We start from the raw sequence: 17,143 nt of genomic DNA, 5'->3' as shown, positions 1-17,143 counted from the left end.
CATATTTGCTGTTTATCTAATTAAAATTTAACTGGGAATTCTGTATTTTATATGGCAACTCTAAAATTGACTTGCTCCTGTACAGGTGACTTTCTGCTTGAGGATTAAAAATCCATTCCCGGTAGAGTTGCCCATTTCTACCTATCATGGACCTTCAAGGCCTCCTGCAAGCAGGTGCCCTACTGAGGCTTATACATGTAAGTGCCAAGAAAGTATTTTATTGGCATCTCAAGTACTGTTTTCTACACTGTAACGAGGAGTTACAGTTAAGAACTACTCAACCAGAAGCCTTGTAAAAGCCTCCTCTGATAGAAGTTAATATGACTAAATGTACATACATATTTATTTACATCTCTCCCTGTTCCAACAAAGGACCTAAGGTATCTTATTAAATACATCTATATGACATAGTTAGAAAGTTAAGTGACTAAAAGGGGTAAAGATAAAATTGGGTTAGGAAAATCAGATGAGACCAGAATGAACTTCATATACAAAATGGACATTGCCAGGCCTTTGACAGCTGATGTGCGAGGGGGCAGCAAAGGTTCTCCCGTGACCCTTTGCAGAGCTGATGTAAGGAGGGTCTCTGCAGTAGCACACTTCACAGTGCCCATGAAATAAAGCAAAGCAGTTGCAGAGTCACTCAGCTATTCCTGGTTTTAACCTGAACAAGGTCCTCTTGGAGGACGGGTGTAATCCAGTGACTAATGTTCTAAGATTCTTCTAGTATAAATGTAGCAACCAATTTCTGAAACGTCAATATTTGCCAATGGCACAATCCCCAAGGCAGTTCAGAAACAGCAGTTTTTCAGATGTCAAAGGGATTGCAAGCCAGTTATGTAGCTCTCTGATGACTTATCTGAATAGATAATAAGGATACTGATGATGATGGCAGTGATCAGAATCATAATAATAAATGCTGACTACTGTTCTGTGCTAGGCAATTACGTTTAACCTGCATAATAATCCTGCGGGATAAATATTATCACCACTTGTTTTTAAGCAGGTGAAGAAATTGAGGCTCACAGTTATGTGCCCAGAATCACAAAACCAGTAAATGGCAGAGCTGTGATTTGAATCCGAGCTTGTCTGATTCTAAAAGCCAGGCTTTTTCTGAGAATGAGAAAGGGTTACATTTTTTGTGGGATTTAAAACTAACAATTCTCTTTTTTCCAATTACAAAAATAATACCTATTTATTTAGAAAGTCGAAAAAGTAGAAAGCTAAAGAAGGAAAAATTACCTATACTTTCATTACCTAAAAAAAATAAAGGTCATTTATGGGCCCTGTAGATGCATAAAAAATAGTATATATGATATAGACCTGATGATGAGGAATCATGACAGAACAAGACATTTTAAACCATAAATGCACCATTTAAAATTTTTTCTTAAAATAATTTTTTAGCCAACTTTACTGGCAAAGTAGTTTTAGAAAACCTGGACTTTTTGTTGTGCTTTGCCAAAAACTGACCCTGGACCTTCTTAACTCATTTTGTTGGTTTCCCTGTCCCTATCCCCCAAGGTTCTCTTTTTTGCTTATTTGGGAAATGAAGGGTTGGAACGTTCAAGTTTCTCAAACACTTGCCCTTGGAAGTGTTACTAACTTGTCCCAACCCAGGCTGACTGAATGGAAATCTCTGGGGAGAGGCCTGGGAATCTACATTTCACAAGCTGCCTCCATGATCGCTGTTCGCCACAGGCTGAGAAACACTGAAGCACACTGTTCCTGCAGCAACAGGCCCCAGGATCCGAGGGTTCAAATTTTCCCTTGACAAGAGGAGGAGGGTTACTCCTACAAAAGGAGGTATTTTCACTGGGAAACAATCTTTCACCTCAGCCCTGCATGTGGCTCATGGTTCTCAGCCTGTGACCATACTTCACCTGTAGGCGCCCAGATTGATGCAGCTTATTCCCAGATTGTATCTGGATCGGATGAAGCCTGGCTGAATCTCCAGTGCTCGTGTGTAGGCCTCCACAGCTTCCTCACTGCGGTCTCCATTCGCCAAGGTTGCCCCGAGACGGTTCCATAATGAATAGTCCTGATGACAAAATTAGAACTAACAACCAGTACGAGTCACGGTGACAGAGTATTCCCATATTTCTTGCAGAAGAAGGATGGTGGCGAAAAATTTATCCAGTGCTCATGGATGGGGACCATGACAGTGGTAAATTACTCAAATGATTTTACGGACAGCTTTGTGAAATGACTTTCATTCATCAAAGAGCAGCTATCATTTGATGCTGTCAGGTAGTTCATGTTTCTATTTTAGGTACTCAAGTATTAACAGCCACAGAAGCATATCATTAGTACTCATAATTTTTAAACCATTGGATGCAGGCAAATAAGGTGTAGCAGAAATGTGCAAAGTGTAGCCTGCGGCAACTTATTTTTTAACAGAGAACTTTATGGTTTCTTGTTGGGCACTTACCTCTGGCCGAACAGTTAAGGCAGCGTTAAATGCATCTATTGCTCTGTTAAATTCTCCGCTCAGGTGGAACAGTACCCCCAGACCTGTCTGTAGGTCTGGGTCAATCATATCTCCATTTTGGTGGGCAGCTTCCAGATATAATTCCTTAACTCCTTCCAAAACAGAGCTGCAAGGGAAAAAATGAGATTTATAATCCAAATAGTCTGAACATATATTATTTACTATTATGTCCACTGTTCTAAGAGAACATTACAAACTGGAAAAATCTTGCTTAAAATATATTCCCTTAATGAGAGGACTAATACTGCACATTAAAAAATACCTGCTGATTTTCATGAAGTATTTTGTCATACACAGAAACAAGACTGTACTAAGTCAAGTCTTCCCAAGGAGAGTTTCATTGACCCTGTGAGAGCCAATGTGGAAAACCCCAAGGCTCTATAAGAAAGAATTTAACATCATGATTTATTGCTGATAGAAACAAAACCCCTAGAAGAAAGGACTTCCGTTTTTACTCATATCCAATTCTCAGTCTTTATGAAATGTGGTGCATTTTGTAACTTATTTTAGGTTAATTATATGTCCACAGCACTTTGCTTTGAATTATGGTACTCAGATAAACGCCTATGTGTGACTACAACGTTGATCATGTGTCCAATTGTTGGTTCTGCTCTCAGCATCAATCTTTTTAATCAGAGATGCTCTTCTAGCAGGATGTTGTCCTACACTCGTTCTGGAATGGCTGGTGGTGAGGTTCGTTAATTACCCTTAAGGTGACTAATTGTGTATATGGGTGTTTACTGCCCACGGTCATTTAGTTAGAAGCATACCTATCAACTGGAGACTTGGACATCCTCCGGGTAAGGCCTGGAGATCCTTTCTTGCTCTTCACAAGGTATTTGTACTTTGGATTTTGCTTAATCCAGTTTTTTAGAGCTTCGCAGGCATCCTGCTGATGGCCAGTGTTAGTGTAACTTACAGCCAAAGCCATCAAAGCTTTCAAGTTGTTGGGCTGTAATTCTAAGCACCTGCATCAAGGCATAAATAAATAAGTAAATAAATAAAAAGCCTATTTCAGATTTTTTTCTGAGACTGACTCTAACAGTTCTTTAGGAAATTTGAAGCCTTTACTAATTAAATGGTGCAAGAGCATTGCGAAGTTTATATTAAGCCCCTGGAAAATACCATATTTATCTATGTCAAAATTGGGACATAAGTATATTTGTAAGAAAGTTAAAACTCATCTTGCTGAGTGCTAGATCTGGTAATTTAACAAATGTTTTTTAAAATGTTTATTTATTTATTTATTTTGAGAGAAAAAGAGCATGCGAGCAGGGGAGGGACAGAGAGAAACTCAAGCAGGCTCCACATACTCAGCACAGAGCCGGACATGGGGCTCAATCTCACAATTGTGAGATCATGACCTGAACCGAAATCCAGAGTCAGACACTTACCTGACTGAGCCACCCAGGTTCCCCTAAATGGTTTTAAAAACTATAGAAAAGGTGGCTAATCCTTGCACAAAATTTCTTAGGACTTTATTTCATGAGGCAGGGATATCACTGTTTCAGTGCTGCTCTACTATTAATATAGTAAACGTATCTTACCCACAAAGCAAACTGATTTGAGCTAAATTTGGATATCCAAAGATGAAAGGCTGTACAGTGTTTTATAAAGGAGAGGGAGAATCCTGTGTTTCTAGACAACTGAAGTGGGTTTGCAGGAGGCACAGGCTACAGTTGCTCCCCTCACGCTATTCCACTGGCCTCTAGTGGGGGCTTTTCAAGCTTTGATGTACATGAGAATCATCTGGGGAGCTGGCAAAAGGCAGATTATGTAATATAGTGGGCCTGGGGTGGGCCCAAGCCTGAGCAGGTCTGACAAACTCCAAGGTGATAATGAAGCTGGTAGTCCCTGGAGAACACTTTGAGTAGCAACCCCCAGTACCTACATCAGTGCTTCAGCGAGAGATTATATAGGCAGGGTGGTTATATATTAAGTAGGGAAAGGGGAAGTCTATTTGGTAGGGCTATTTTTTCAGGGTTGAAATAGGGGCTCTAATCAAGTAAAATGTGATGCTACATCCAGCCAAAGTAGCCTAGACCTTTACTCAGGGGCTCGGTAGTGATACTTTGGTATTGATAGGTCATTGAAACTATCTTGGGAGATTCTCTGTAGACACAAGGAGCTAAAATTACACTGAGATTATTTTGAGTATATTTTCTCCTGAGGAAAACCTTCAAATGCTGCAGAAGGTTACAAAGTTAAGAGGAACTATATATTTAATAAGTCTATTTTATGACTGCTTTTGACATGGATACTTTCATGCCAGTGATGGTCAACTGATTTGCAGGTGACAAAACACTGTGATTTAGGAACATCATTTCTTCATGAATTCTTGTTTCCCACAGCTAAGTGTAATACGAGGCACCTCAGCACTTATCCTGGCCAAATTCTTCATAATGTACCTAAGGGTTAAAATACAAGTCTGAAACAACAGAAGTCCATTAGCCAGGGCCCACTAGGCCCGTGAGTTTGCACTTAGTTTCATGTACCTCTGGAGGGCGACAATAGCTGCTTGTTCATTTTCATTCTCTGCCTGGGTTATCCCGAGGAACTGCCATGCCTACGAAAAACAACCAAGGTCAACATTGGAAGAGGAAGCAGAATCACTCCTGTGCTTTAGATTCCTCAGTGCAGAGCAACCTGAGATGCGAGAGTCTTGTAAAAGGGAAAAATGTCACATGCATTTCTTTATCCAAAGGCTCTTCTGACATCTGGGTCAAGATCCTCTGTTATTACTTACGAATTCTCAGGATTTATTCTCCTGTGACCCATGGAAACATTTGAATATCCGAGATTTCATGATATTAGGTGTCTTAAAACCAACAGATAAACATATAAAATTATGCATTTGTCAGGAAAAGGGGTGCAAAAATAACCCAGAAATGTAGCTGAAGAGTCTAAAGTTTATAGTAAGGAATCTCAAGATGTACAAAATGAAATCAGCTTGTAAAAATGCAAGTCTGACTGTTATTATAAGAGGTAAAAGAAATTTAGGAACTAGGGAAAAGAAAACAAAAGCTTCCACTCCAATGTGTTCACTGCTCTAATATCACTGTTAAAATGCATAAGGCACATATAAAATGCAATATAATACAGACATAATTTTATAGCCTACACTTATACTTTATCATGCATCATAAACGTTTTTAATGGTTTTACAAAATCATGGTACTTAGAATTTTCAATTTAAATTTTGTTGAGTGGATATTCCATTATTTACTCAACCAATTCCCTACTGCTATAAGGTTGCTCCCACCCTGTGTTATTGTCAACAATGGGACAAATGTCTTTAAGCAGGTCACATATTTCATATCGACAATGAAAGTTTTTAATATAAGAAATTTCTCCCTATATACTCATAAGAACAATAATTCTCGCACCATTACAAGAGCAATCTACATGAACCAACCTCTCATTGCCGACACTGTCCTCAAATTTACTGGGGATGGGGGTGTATTAGAGTCTTAGGAATTTAAAAGGGTTTGGGGAGTGCATAGTTCTCCCACCTACAGACATTTTAAAGCAAGACTATTCATGAAAATACCTACACTCATCCTGAAACGCTGTAAGAATTATATTGGCTTTTCCCATCATGGGTTACTATTACCCATGCCATATCAACTCATAAAAAATACTGATTATTCCTCTCCCCTCTCAATATCGGCACTTCTCTTTAATCTTTCAGACGTACACAGAGCAGCCCCTATTTTGAGCTCACCTTCCATACATCTTAGAATGCTTCTTAAGATTGATGAAACAGTTCTTCTCTGGGGGTTTCTTGTTAGCCTTTGAGCAGGGTGTCACTTTCACTGTTCACAAATTGCCCATTATCTTAATTTAGGGGTCTCCAAGATTCAGAGGCCCTGGGTCCTTGGTTGGGATCCATTTGTTGTTAATCAGTGCCCTAATGTTCTCATTTATGAATCTGAGATAATAATGTGTATACATCTTTTTTAACCTTCCAGGGTTCCAATATTTTGGTTCACAATTCCAACTCTCAGTTCAATCTCATTTCACTGTCAACGTTTTGACTAACAAGACACCAGGGCTTTAACCTAGTGATCAGTTTACTCGTCCTTCCTATACAGACTTTAAGTACAGTCAATAGTAATGATGAAGGCTAATTACTGATGTGTCAGGCACTGAACTAAGCACTTTATTTGTATGACCTAATTTAATCCTCACAACACCCAGTGAGATAGTTATTGTAATGTGATTTCCATTTTACATATGAGGAAATGGAAGCTGAGATGGTTTACATGACTTGTCCCAGATCACATGGCTCATGGCTCATGAGTGGTAGAGCAGGGATTTGAACCCACACAGTTAGGCCAGCAGAGCCTAGAAGCTTAACCACTATTGTATACTGCCATCTCAGAGCCGTGTATACCCCTCCCTAAAATTTCTGTGAATTTCTTATAAGGAAGATTCTTTATAAGACAATTCCTGAAAATTACTCATGAACTAAAACTTTACACCTGCTGCTATCTAATTATAGGCCTTCGCAGGTTTGGAAACATGGTGGACCAAAATAGGATGATGGAAGCCTCCCTGGGTGGTCTCCTGGCCTCGGTCTCCATCACCTTCTACACCTCAGCAAAAGGGGTTTTTCAATTCAAACATGCAAATCTGATTATATCCCTCTGCTGAGTAGAGTCCCCTGCTTTCATGAAGTTCAGAGTCTTACCCACCTCTTCCTACCTCCTCTCCTGCCATTGTCTCCTCTCCTCTCCCCACCTGGCACAATGTTTCATGCCTCACTGCCCACGCACAGACCACTGCCTCTTAACATCTCGACTCCCCTGCTGTCTTTAATTAATCTCCCTCCTTCAAAGCTCAGTTTTGGACTTAATTGTGGGAGAAGACTGGCTTAGGACCCTTGCTCTCTGCTCCCCTACCATCCTGTACATACTCTAACACTGCATTTCTTACACTGCATTGATTTATTTACTTGTCTCTCCAAATAGAATACAAGTGTGTCTTTTCAATGGTTCCATTTTTTCCAGCTCCTCAATATTTGAAACCCATGTCTGGCACAATTCTTGGGACATAGTATGTGCTCAATAAACAATGAGTGAGTAAATCAAGGGTGAGATAGGGTATGGCTCTAATCCTAGATGGAACTATACACTGGCCCCTGAAAACTATTGCTGAGCCTCTAGGTTGGCAATTTTGGTTTTTCATTTCTTGTCCCCATCCTTTTATTTTGGGCACTGTAGATACTGCAGATTTGGTTAGAGAAAGGTATACCTATTTGTAACTTTCAAACACACAGCACAGTAAACCAGGTTAACTCCTTTGGGAACCTTTAACTGAAGAAAATGCAGCCCAGTAGAACTCTGTGGCATCCTGTGTCCCTCATTTACACGTAGTCACTTTGTGAGCCTGGCAGGACGAAGGGGATAGGATACCTCTGCATCTCCAGGGTCCTGAAGAATTGCCGCCTCCATGAACAGTATGGTGACGGGCAGGTCCCCCTCCTTCAGTCTTTTTAAGCCCTCTTCAAATGCTCCCGGCCAGTCCTTAAAGGGATTTTCGGTGTGAAAGTAATATCCCTACAACGCAGAGAAGGGCCAATACAAGATCCATTGATTTATCTCTTCATTCTCACGTTCAGTAAGCTCTTTTTGAATTTGAATTTATGTATTTATTTTAATTAAAATTAAATTTAAATGACTGGTTTTCTTTCCTTCCTATGAATGTAGTACATTCTCACTGTATACAGTTTAGATGGTATTATTTTGTTATTGAATAATATAAAAAGAAGCAAAGTTACCCATAATGCTACAACCTAAATATCACTGCTGATATCCTGGAGTTTGTTTTCTCTGTTGCTCTTTTGTTCTTTTTGTTTCAATCATTTCTCCCCAAGATTTAAAAAATACAGAGTTTTGGACATATTTTCGCTAAGTGCTACCATCCGTTCCCCTCAAATGTTAATGCCACATACTGTACATCTGTGTATATGCTTTGGCCCTTTGGAGGTCTACAAACCATTCCAATATCTGAGATATTTTTTTACCTTCCTGCTCCTTGAACCAGTTTTTGCCCCATGGTGGGCCATACTGCCCCATTAAAAATGCATATTTTAAAGCTATAGATTTTTTATTTCAAAAATGTAAAAAATACAGAATTTATAAATAATCTAATATTTTTATGAATAGATAAATTAAATAAATAAGCTTATGTATATATGCAGTTTTGTAGCTTGTGCCCCATTTGGTTTTTAAAATTATCTATCTTGTGCCTAAACTTATTTAATTAAGTTTCTACTGATGGACATTCAGGCTACTTTCAATTTTTTTATTATCGTAAATAAGATTAAAGTGAAGATCTCATGCTCAAATCTTTGTCTGCATATGATTATTACATTAGGATGGACTTCTAGAGGGCTTCATTAGACTTAAGGCTATGAACTATTTTGGAGCCCTTGATGTGTATAACTGTTTTTGAGAAAGTTTGTCTCAAGTTAAACTCTTATTGGAATTATCTGAGAGAAATGATTTGCTGCAACTTTACCAGCATAGATTATCATAATGTCCTTCTAATTTGATAGATACAAATAAGCTAGTCTGTTGGTGATGCTACTAAGGTTTTAAAATACATTAAATGGAGACCTTCATTCTCCACTGGCATTGAGAAAGATAACACCCCTTATCAAAGCCACAGGGTATGACCAGTTTATGTAGTGGTATAACAGATATGGGGTCCAGGGGACGAGAATCTCAGGGCCCAGCCATGCCTCAGGTGCACGAATTATAGCCTAGAGTCTGACAATCTATATCAATGTCTTCTCTTCTTGCTTAGTTTTGATTTCATTGTGGAAAAGAGTTATTTTTAATAAGATAGTTCTTCGGATTTTATGAGAATGCCTGGCCTACCGAGGGACAGAGAATGGTGGGGTAAGGAAGACGTTTTAATGAATGACTATGTAGGTTGAAAATCCCCTAAGATTGGAGACTATTCATCATCATACCTACTACAAGGTAGGCATTTAATAAATATTTGTTGGATTGAACAAATGGAAGTTATCCAGAACTGAATACTATTGAGACTTCCTCTACCATAAAAAGTCCATAATACAAACATATATATGTATGTGTGTGTGTGTGTGTGTGTGTGTGTGTATCCCTTGAGTTAGAAAATTCCATACTTTTTCCTATCTTTTGAATCATTTCAATTTATTTTTGAAAATGTTTTTAAAAGCATAAATCCAAGGGCAACTGGGACATCATGGGTAATTTGGCTGGTTGTTCACTGAACTCTCACATTTGCTGGGGCTCCTATCAGGGGAATATCTTTGAGGAATCCCCTTGGGACTGGACCTGGCTGTGTGAAGGGTATCTTTTCCATGTAGTTCTTTCGTGAGCTGTGTGAGGACCCTGTGAAATATAGCCCTAAGCCCCCACTTCACTCCCCTGTCCATTGATACCATTTCTGTTAGCTCATCCACAGGGCTCACATGAATGACTGACAAAAAACATTGTGGGATCAGCCAGTTCTTGTCCCAACCCACCCTCAATGTCAGTCAGTTCAGTAACTTGCCAGCAGTCAGGATCCAAGCTCTTGTTGACTGCCAAACTGTATTAACGTTGATAAAAATAAGGATATTCCATTCCAGCTTTGCTGTCTTCACACATTGGATGATTATATTGTTTTCATCTACCAGAATTTCTTCTAGGTCAGATTGACATTAAATTGTCTGTTTAATTCTTAACATTTTCACAAAATAGTTATTAACTAATTTATAAAAATATGATGCAAAGAGGTTGAGAAAACTGGTCAGCGTATATAAGAACAGAATTGGTCACCTTCTCACTAGCTGAGATTGTAACTTGGTTCTGGGCTTCTTGGTTCTCGGATATCCAATTCCTCCGGGCCATTTCTTCCCATTCTGCTTGCATCTTATCCCAAAACTCTGTATCTGACTAGGAGATAGTAAAAATGAGGACAGATGGATTTAAGAACATGCTATGTCACTTGGGTTATTTCTAGGAAGACAGTTTTACTCATAGATCAAAAGGAGTTCTTAGGAGGAATAAAATGTTCAAACTGGTCACATCCAATGATACTCATGGTTGAAGAGCTTCTGGAGGGTACTTAGTGGTCAAAGTGTTGAACTGGATTAGCTGTGACTTTCTGCAGCAGGAAAATAGTTACCATATGAAGGACCAATATCATATATACCAAATTCAACTAAAAATCCATTACTTGAGCAGTTTCAAGTGTGGGTACCAGCCACATATTTTAGGAAGGATGGTCTTTCTTAGAGTCACTCTCAGGATATGAGGAATTAGAGCAGTGGCTTTGGGACTGGAGGGGCAGTGACTTGGGGAGGCAGCTGGCCATGAACAAGGGAAAATAACATTAGTTAACCCTACTCTGTGCCAAGCACTGTGCTGGGAGAAAACTGAGTCTAGAGGATTATGGTCCTAAAGCTAGGATTGCACAGGATCAGAACCTCGGTCTGGCTTCTAAGCCCATGCTCATCACCTTACGGCAAGCATGGCCTCGTAGGGCTAAAACATTAAGGAGACTGTCTTTTGGTGTGAACTTAATGGAGTCCTTTTAGTTAAGGTCTTACCAATGGCAGGATGATTTTTTGGAAAATATTACTTTGTGTTTTTCTCTTTATAATTTCCTTCATGTCTTCCAAAAGGGAAACCAGGATGTTGGCTCTCCTTTACTTCAGGGGAGGACTGAAGCAGAAATTTTCTGCAAGATCTGCCCCTGGTTAGCTTCTATTTTGTTAAGCCTGGAGAGAGTACTTTGGGTGTCCTGGCGTGAGGGGAAAGGGGCAAATATTTTAGAGAACCTAAGAGAGGAAGGGGAAATTTTCAGGGGTGGGAAAATAGAAGGAGGGTGGTGGGTTCTGAGATGAATGGGAGACTGGTGCTTAGCTTTTAGGTTTTTCCCTGCAAACTGGCCTGACCTCCAAGAGGGTGCCAGAGGGTATGGCTGGGGGGCTGACTTGAACTCTGATTCCCACATGGCAGGGACATAGACAGAAACTGGATTTCAAGGAACCACTTGGGGCTTGTCGGCTGTTAGCCATCAGCATGAACAGATGGAGGATGAAGACTCTGCCCTTGATTTCTGACACCCCATAATCCTTCCATATTTGGTGCCTGAGACTATGTTACTTTCCAGTTGGTAAGAGCGATGCTTAGAGACCACTTAATTTTCTTTAAAGAAAACAAGGGATTTTCCCTTGAACATCTGAGTGTGGGACTGACATGCACGCTCTTTACCTGCAAATCTCAATTTCTATGATTCTAAGTCCTGTGACTTGCTGACACCTTCAGGGTTGCCCTTCACCTTTCAGTCCTTCTATCTTACCATCTTCTCTACCCTCGTGCCTGATAGTGGTTGTTCTCTGGTGGGAACTCTTCAGAGTTGCTCCGAATGATAATTCTAAGTTTATTTCTTCCGGAAGTAAATGTTCAGGGATTAAGGGCCAACACAACCTGTTTAATCCAAGGCTTCTAAGTAAGTAGTCGGTCTTGTCATTCTCCTTTATTATGTCTACACTGTGCCTTCCTACCACAGGAATGGGTCCTGTCCCTTCAGCAGAGGCCTCCCCTTGATGAAGGCTCAGGGCAGCAGGCACCTTGACAATCTGTGTCTGAGATGCTAGAAGCACATGGAATGGCCACCACTTATCCAGGTTAAGGTTAGGGATAAAATCCAAAATTTATTTTTTAACAAGTTTTTAGTAGAATTTCAAATTGTGCAAACAGATTGATCTCCAATATACAAAAGCAATGGCTTGATAATAAACTAAAAGGACATACACTGCCATGTTAAGAATAATCTGTCTTTGAATGAAGGGATGATGGGTGATGTTTTTCCTGCTTTATACTTTTCTGCACTTTCTGAATTTTCTAAGTATGCATTGCTGTTATAATTTTTTAAAGGTTCAAAACAACAATGAAGAAGAACAACTATCTGACCTTTGTAAATACCACAAACCTGAATATGTAAGTCCTGAGGAATTTGAAAAAATTTTCGGAGACCTGGGGGTCTGGGTAGCTCAGTCAGTTAAGCATCTGACTCTTGATTTTGGCTCAGGTCATGATCTTGCAGTTTGGGGGATTGAGCCCTGCAGTGGGCTCTCAGGTGACAGCGTGGAACCTACTTGGGGTCCTCCCTCTCCCTCTCTTTCTGTCCCTCCCCTACTCATACTTTCTTTCTCTCAAAATAAATAAATAGAATTAAAAAAATTTGCAGACTCATTTTCTTGAATAGCTTTTCAAAAATGTAGTTCAGCTTCTCTGCATAGAAACAAAGATAAATCTATCAAGTGAATTTTATAATGTTTACTGATTTTCCCAAGTCTTCTGAATGAAATAATGAAGAAGATTTTGTAACATGTACATCTGGTTTACAAAAGGATGCATCACCTTTCCTGTAGGTTCAAATTAGAGTTGTGGATGCATAAATAAGACTGCTATAGGAAACAGAACCTCAGTTAAGGTGAGGCTGTCAGGCTCTTATTTAACGAGATACTCCAGGACTTACCACTTAGAACAAATTATGCTGACTAATTAAAGTGCACAGCACAGTTTCATTTAATTACAGATGACTACTTTTAGCACAATTTTCATCCAGTCTCAGAATCCAGATTTCATTCATGTAACTGCAATTAACACTGCTTCTTTTTTTCTATTTCTAATCAGTTTTAGAGAAACCTGAAACATATTTGAATTTTAACCATTGTAGATAGGACTGAAGGGATTTTATGTATTGATGATTTTCTTAGCTGTTCTGGGATTTTGGTAGATTGTTTTTTATATTCTACAGGTAATAAGTTATCTGCCTACATCAGAAATGAGCTATTTGCAATCTACTTTCATTTTTAAAAATGATTATAACAGTGGTTGATATTCATGAAAAGCTTGGGATATGTGGTATCGTGGTTGAGAAGGGTAGCTCTCTGCTCAGGTGGAACTGGGAAAAAAATGTGGCTCCATCACTAACCTTCTGCAAGACCCTTCACTCCGCTAGGTCTCATTTTCCCTATTTTTAAAGTGAACATATAACAGTGATCTTGGTTAGTTGTTATGAGGATTAAATGAGAAAATATATCTGTGGCATGAAGTACATGGTAAATGTTAAATAAGTGTAGGTGTGTTTAGTAGTGTTTTTGTATCACTGAGAAAAATATAAAGAATAAAACAAAGATCTCACCTATAACCTCAAAGCCCAAATATACATCTATGAGTATCCTGGTGTTTTAATTTGCTGTAAATATGTACCCTCTTCTAGATAACTTTCCTCTATGTAAATCTTTCCCTTCTACCTAATTATTCAAAAATAGGAGCAAAGTTAAGAGATTATGGAAAAAAACTGTTAAGTAGCAATTAAAATGGTATTTATGGGGGCGCCTGGGTGGCTTGGTCGGTTAAGCGTCCGACTTCGGCTCAGGTCATGATCTCACAGTCTGTGAGTTCGAGCCCCGCATCGGGCTCTGTGCTGACTGCTCAGAGCCTGCAGCCTGTTTCAGATTCTGTGTCTCCCTCTCTCTCTGACCCTCCCCCGTTCATGCTCTGTCTCTCTCTGTCTCAAAAATAAATAAACGTTAAAAAAAAATTAAAAAAAATAAAATAAAATGGTATTTATGAAGAGTTATTACAGCATGGAGCAGGCCTTGGGCCTTTATAAGTAGCATGATCATAATGATAGAAAACAGCAACAAATACTGTGTTGGGGAAAAAAGACTGTAGAGAAATGCACCCATAGTACTACTTTCATGGTTGTGAGTAATTTGTCCCATTACCATTCCTTGTATTTTACAGCATTTCCAAAATTTTGTATTGCTAGCATGTTATTTATTTTTATTTATTTTATTAAAAAAACATTTTTTGATGTTTATTTATTTTTGAGAGAGAGGCAGAAACAGAGCATGAACGGGAGAAGGGCAGAGAGAGATGGAAACAGAATCTGAAGCAGGTTCCAGGCTCTGAGTTGTCAGAGACCATGACCTGAGCTGAAGTGAGACGCTTAACTGACTGAGCCACACAGGCACCCCTATTTTTTTTAATATAAAGTTTATATATTTATCTTTGAGAGAGAGAGAGAGAGAGCAAGCAAGCAGAGGAGGGGCAGAAAGAGAGGGAGACAGAGAATCCCAAGCAGACTCTGCACCGAGTGTAGAGCCTGATGTGGAGCTCAGACTCACACACCTGTGAGATCATGACCTGAACCGAAACCAGGAGTCAGATACTTAACCAACTGAGCCACCCCGGTGCCCTGCTAGCACGTTATTTTTGTGAAAAAGTAAGATTTGGTTAAAAAATACTTCTTTTCAATTTCAATTCCTCCATGGTCTTTCTCCAAAAGACCCTACACTAGAGGCATCTCTTGCTTCTTTGAATTCCTTCGAATTAATATTCTGTATCAGTGGTTGGAAGAGAGTTGTGTGTTTCTACTAACCCTGTAAACTTGAACAAGTCATTTAAAGTCACCTGTACATTTTTTTTTTTTTTTTTTGTCCTCTGTAAGGTAAGAAGTCTGAATTGATTAGACACTCAGGTTTGTTTACGCAGATTGACTCAAAAGATCAGAATAAGGGGGATGGGAAACAGGCTTCTAGTCTGTTCACTGATCTCTAAAAATTATACTTTAAAGCATTTTCCCAAGAATAAAGCTGACATTTTCCCTTTACTTTTTGATTGTAAAACTAGAAAATAAAAATTTCTATAAGAACCATGACAAAATTAAATATTAATGAAATTAAAATGTAAAGAGTAAAAAAATCAGCAATTTAATTTAGAACCAGGGACTTTTAAGGAAGAACAGCATATTGCCAGTTCCCATTCACCACCCTATTTTGGTCATCCTTGAGTTAAAGCAGAGATACTTTCAATTTTGTAGTCAAACATAATTGTTGATTAGAAGGATCCTGGGGTTGTGCTGTGAAAGAACTGTTTGATATAAGATTGAATGCCCATTGTGTCTGTGAGGAGTCTGACTTTCTTCTTCTTTCTTTAGACATCTATTGATTAACTGTCACTGGATCAAAACTTAAGCAATCCATTATCTATATGCAGAAGAAAAGAGGCATGACAAGAAATGAAAATCACTGTGCAAGCTTGGGTAAAATATTTGCCACAAACAGTTTTTGTTAACGTGAAATTATGTGCAGATCAGTTAGAGACCTTACTGCCCTGGGATCTAGCAGCCCAGGTTAGCAAAATGTGGCCAAAACATCTGTACTCACATATCATATCGACTAAAAGCTAATAGTCCAAGATTCCATGTGGCTGCCCAAAGAACACACTCAACCTGGGGCTGCAAGAATAGATGGTCAGCATCCTGATGGAGGATGGGATAGAATTTTGATTGGTCAGAATTAGTTTGAGCTCTGGGTGTAGTCCTGGGGGGGCCATGTAGTGAGGGGCATTGGCAAACTGGCATCTATTCAGGCAAGAGTGAATAGGTAGGCAGGAGTAACCTGGTTTATGAAACAATTCACTGGTAAAGCAACATTCACAGGGTGATGGAGCTGAGTAAGTAGGTTTAGCCTTGTCTTGCAGACAGAAGGACTAGGGTGAATGAATGGCAGTTCTTGGGGGGCAGATTTTAATCAAATGCCCGAAAATGATGGGCTGCTTCCTCCTCAGAAGACTGGGTTCCCCAACATTAGAAGTCTTTAAACAGAAGTGCAATGACCAATGTGAGAAGTGCTGTAAAGACGATTCACAGATTAGCTTGACCTAATGAATTCTATGGTCTCTTAGGACCCTGAGTGTGTCTGATCGCAACATTATCAATGAACTGACAAATTGAGTCAAACAGGAAGGCTCAAAATTAATAAAATCTCTGAGATAAGAAAAGGGTCACGCATGCCCCTTTCTCAACCTAAATGGTATAGGGAAGAAAATCCATGGGCTTTGGCATCAAGTAAAACAGGTCGCAAAACTGGCTATGTTCCTTGTCAAGAGACCTTTGGCAATTCAGCTCACCTCTTTAACTCAGTTTCTCATTTGTAAAATGTAGAAAGTCTCCTGAAGTGGTTGTGCAGATTAAGTGAAACAATGTATGTGAAGTGCTTAAAACTAGTAACATTAAGAACAAAGGAATCAGTAGTTACTGTAATTTTATATTCATAAATGAAAAAAATTATTTCTCAGGATAGCGAGGGTGCAATAGCATAACCTGTACACTGCGTGGTTCAGAAATGTTGAAAAACAGAAATATTGGTACTAGCACTCAACATAGATTTTCTGGTTGCCTCTGGGTTAGACACGCTTCCTTGTTTAATGAAATCGGCCATCACTGCAGAAGTTGGCAGGCACATGGCAAATAGCCTGAGGCTTTCACCAAACGATGTGGTAGCAGGCTGGCTGCAGAAATGTGGGGAGAAAAAAATGGAAATGATGGGAAGGAGAGGAAAGGGCACAGGAGGTTAGAAATAATTTAATACAAGCTTGAGCAGGATGTCAGAATCTAAGATATTTTCCTGTTCTTTCTAGTCCCTCTCCCAGGGCAAGCTGCAAAGAGGAATGGAGTATTAGTGCACAATGAGGAAAACTTGTCCTTCAAATGGGTATGGTCATTTTTGAAAGAGATTTTGGCATATTCATTAGCAAATGAATCCCTTTGTGGAGCCAAAGTTTGACAAGATTATATCAGTTTGTGGCT

At 39.3% G+C, this 17,143-nt stretch overlaps 1 protein-coding gene across 2 annotated transcripts in view; it reads right to left on the bottom strand.

Moving 5' to 3' along the window:
• Positions 1-17,143, bottom strand: part of PEX5L (peroxisomal biogenesis factor 5 like) — a 169,371-nt gene that overhangs the window by 5,169 nt on the left and 147,059 nt on the right. For both annotated transcript variants that reach the window (XM_049629577.1, XM_049629579.1), the window contains 6 exons: positions 10,309-10,425; positions 7,909-8,052; positions 4,987-5,057; positions 3,262-3,459; positions 2,432-2,597; positions 1,884-2,041 (listed from right to left, as the gene is read on the bottom strand). In XM_049629577.1, the coding sequence (XP_049485534.1) occupies positions 1,884-2,041; positions 2,432-2,597; positions 3,262-3,459; positions 4,987-5,057; positions 7,909-8,052; positions 10,309-10,425 (854 nt within the window). The remainder of the gene's footprint in view (positions 1-1,883; positions 2,042-2,431; positions 2,598-3,261; positions 3,460-4,986; positions 5,058-7,908; positions 8,053-10,308; positions 10,426-17,143) is intronic.

Source organism: Panthera uncia, chromosome C2 (assembly GCF_023721935.1).
Source record: "Panthera uncia isolate 11264 chromosome C2, Puncia_PCG_1.0, whole genome shotgun sequence".
NCBI lineage: Eukaryota > Metazoa > Chordata > Mammalia > Carnivora > Felidae > Panthera > Panthera uncia.
Note: the sequence above shows the minus strand (reverse complement) of the source record. Positions and strands in the feature narration are given on the sequence as shown.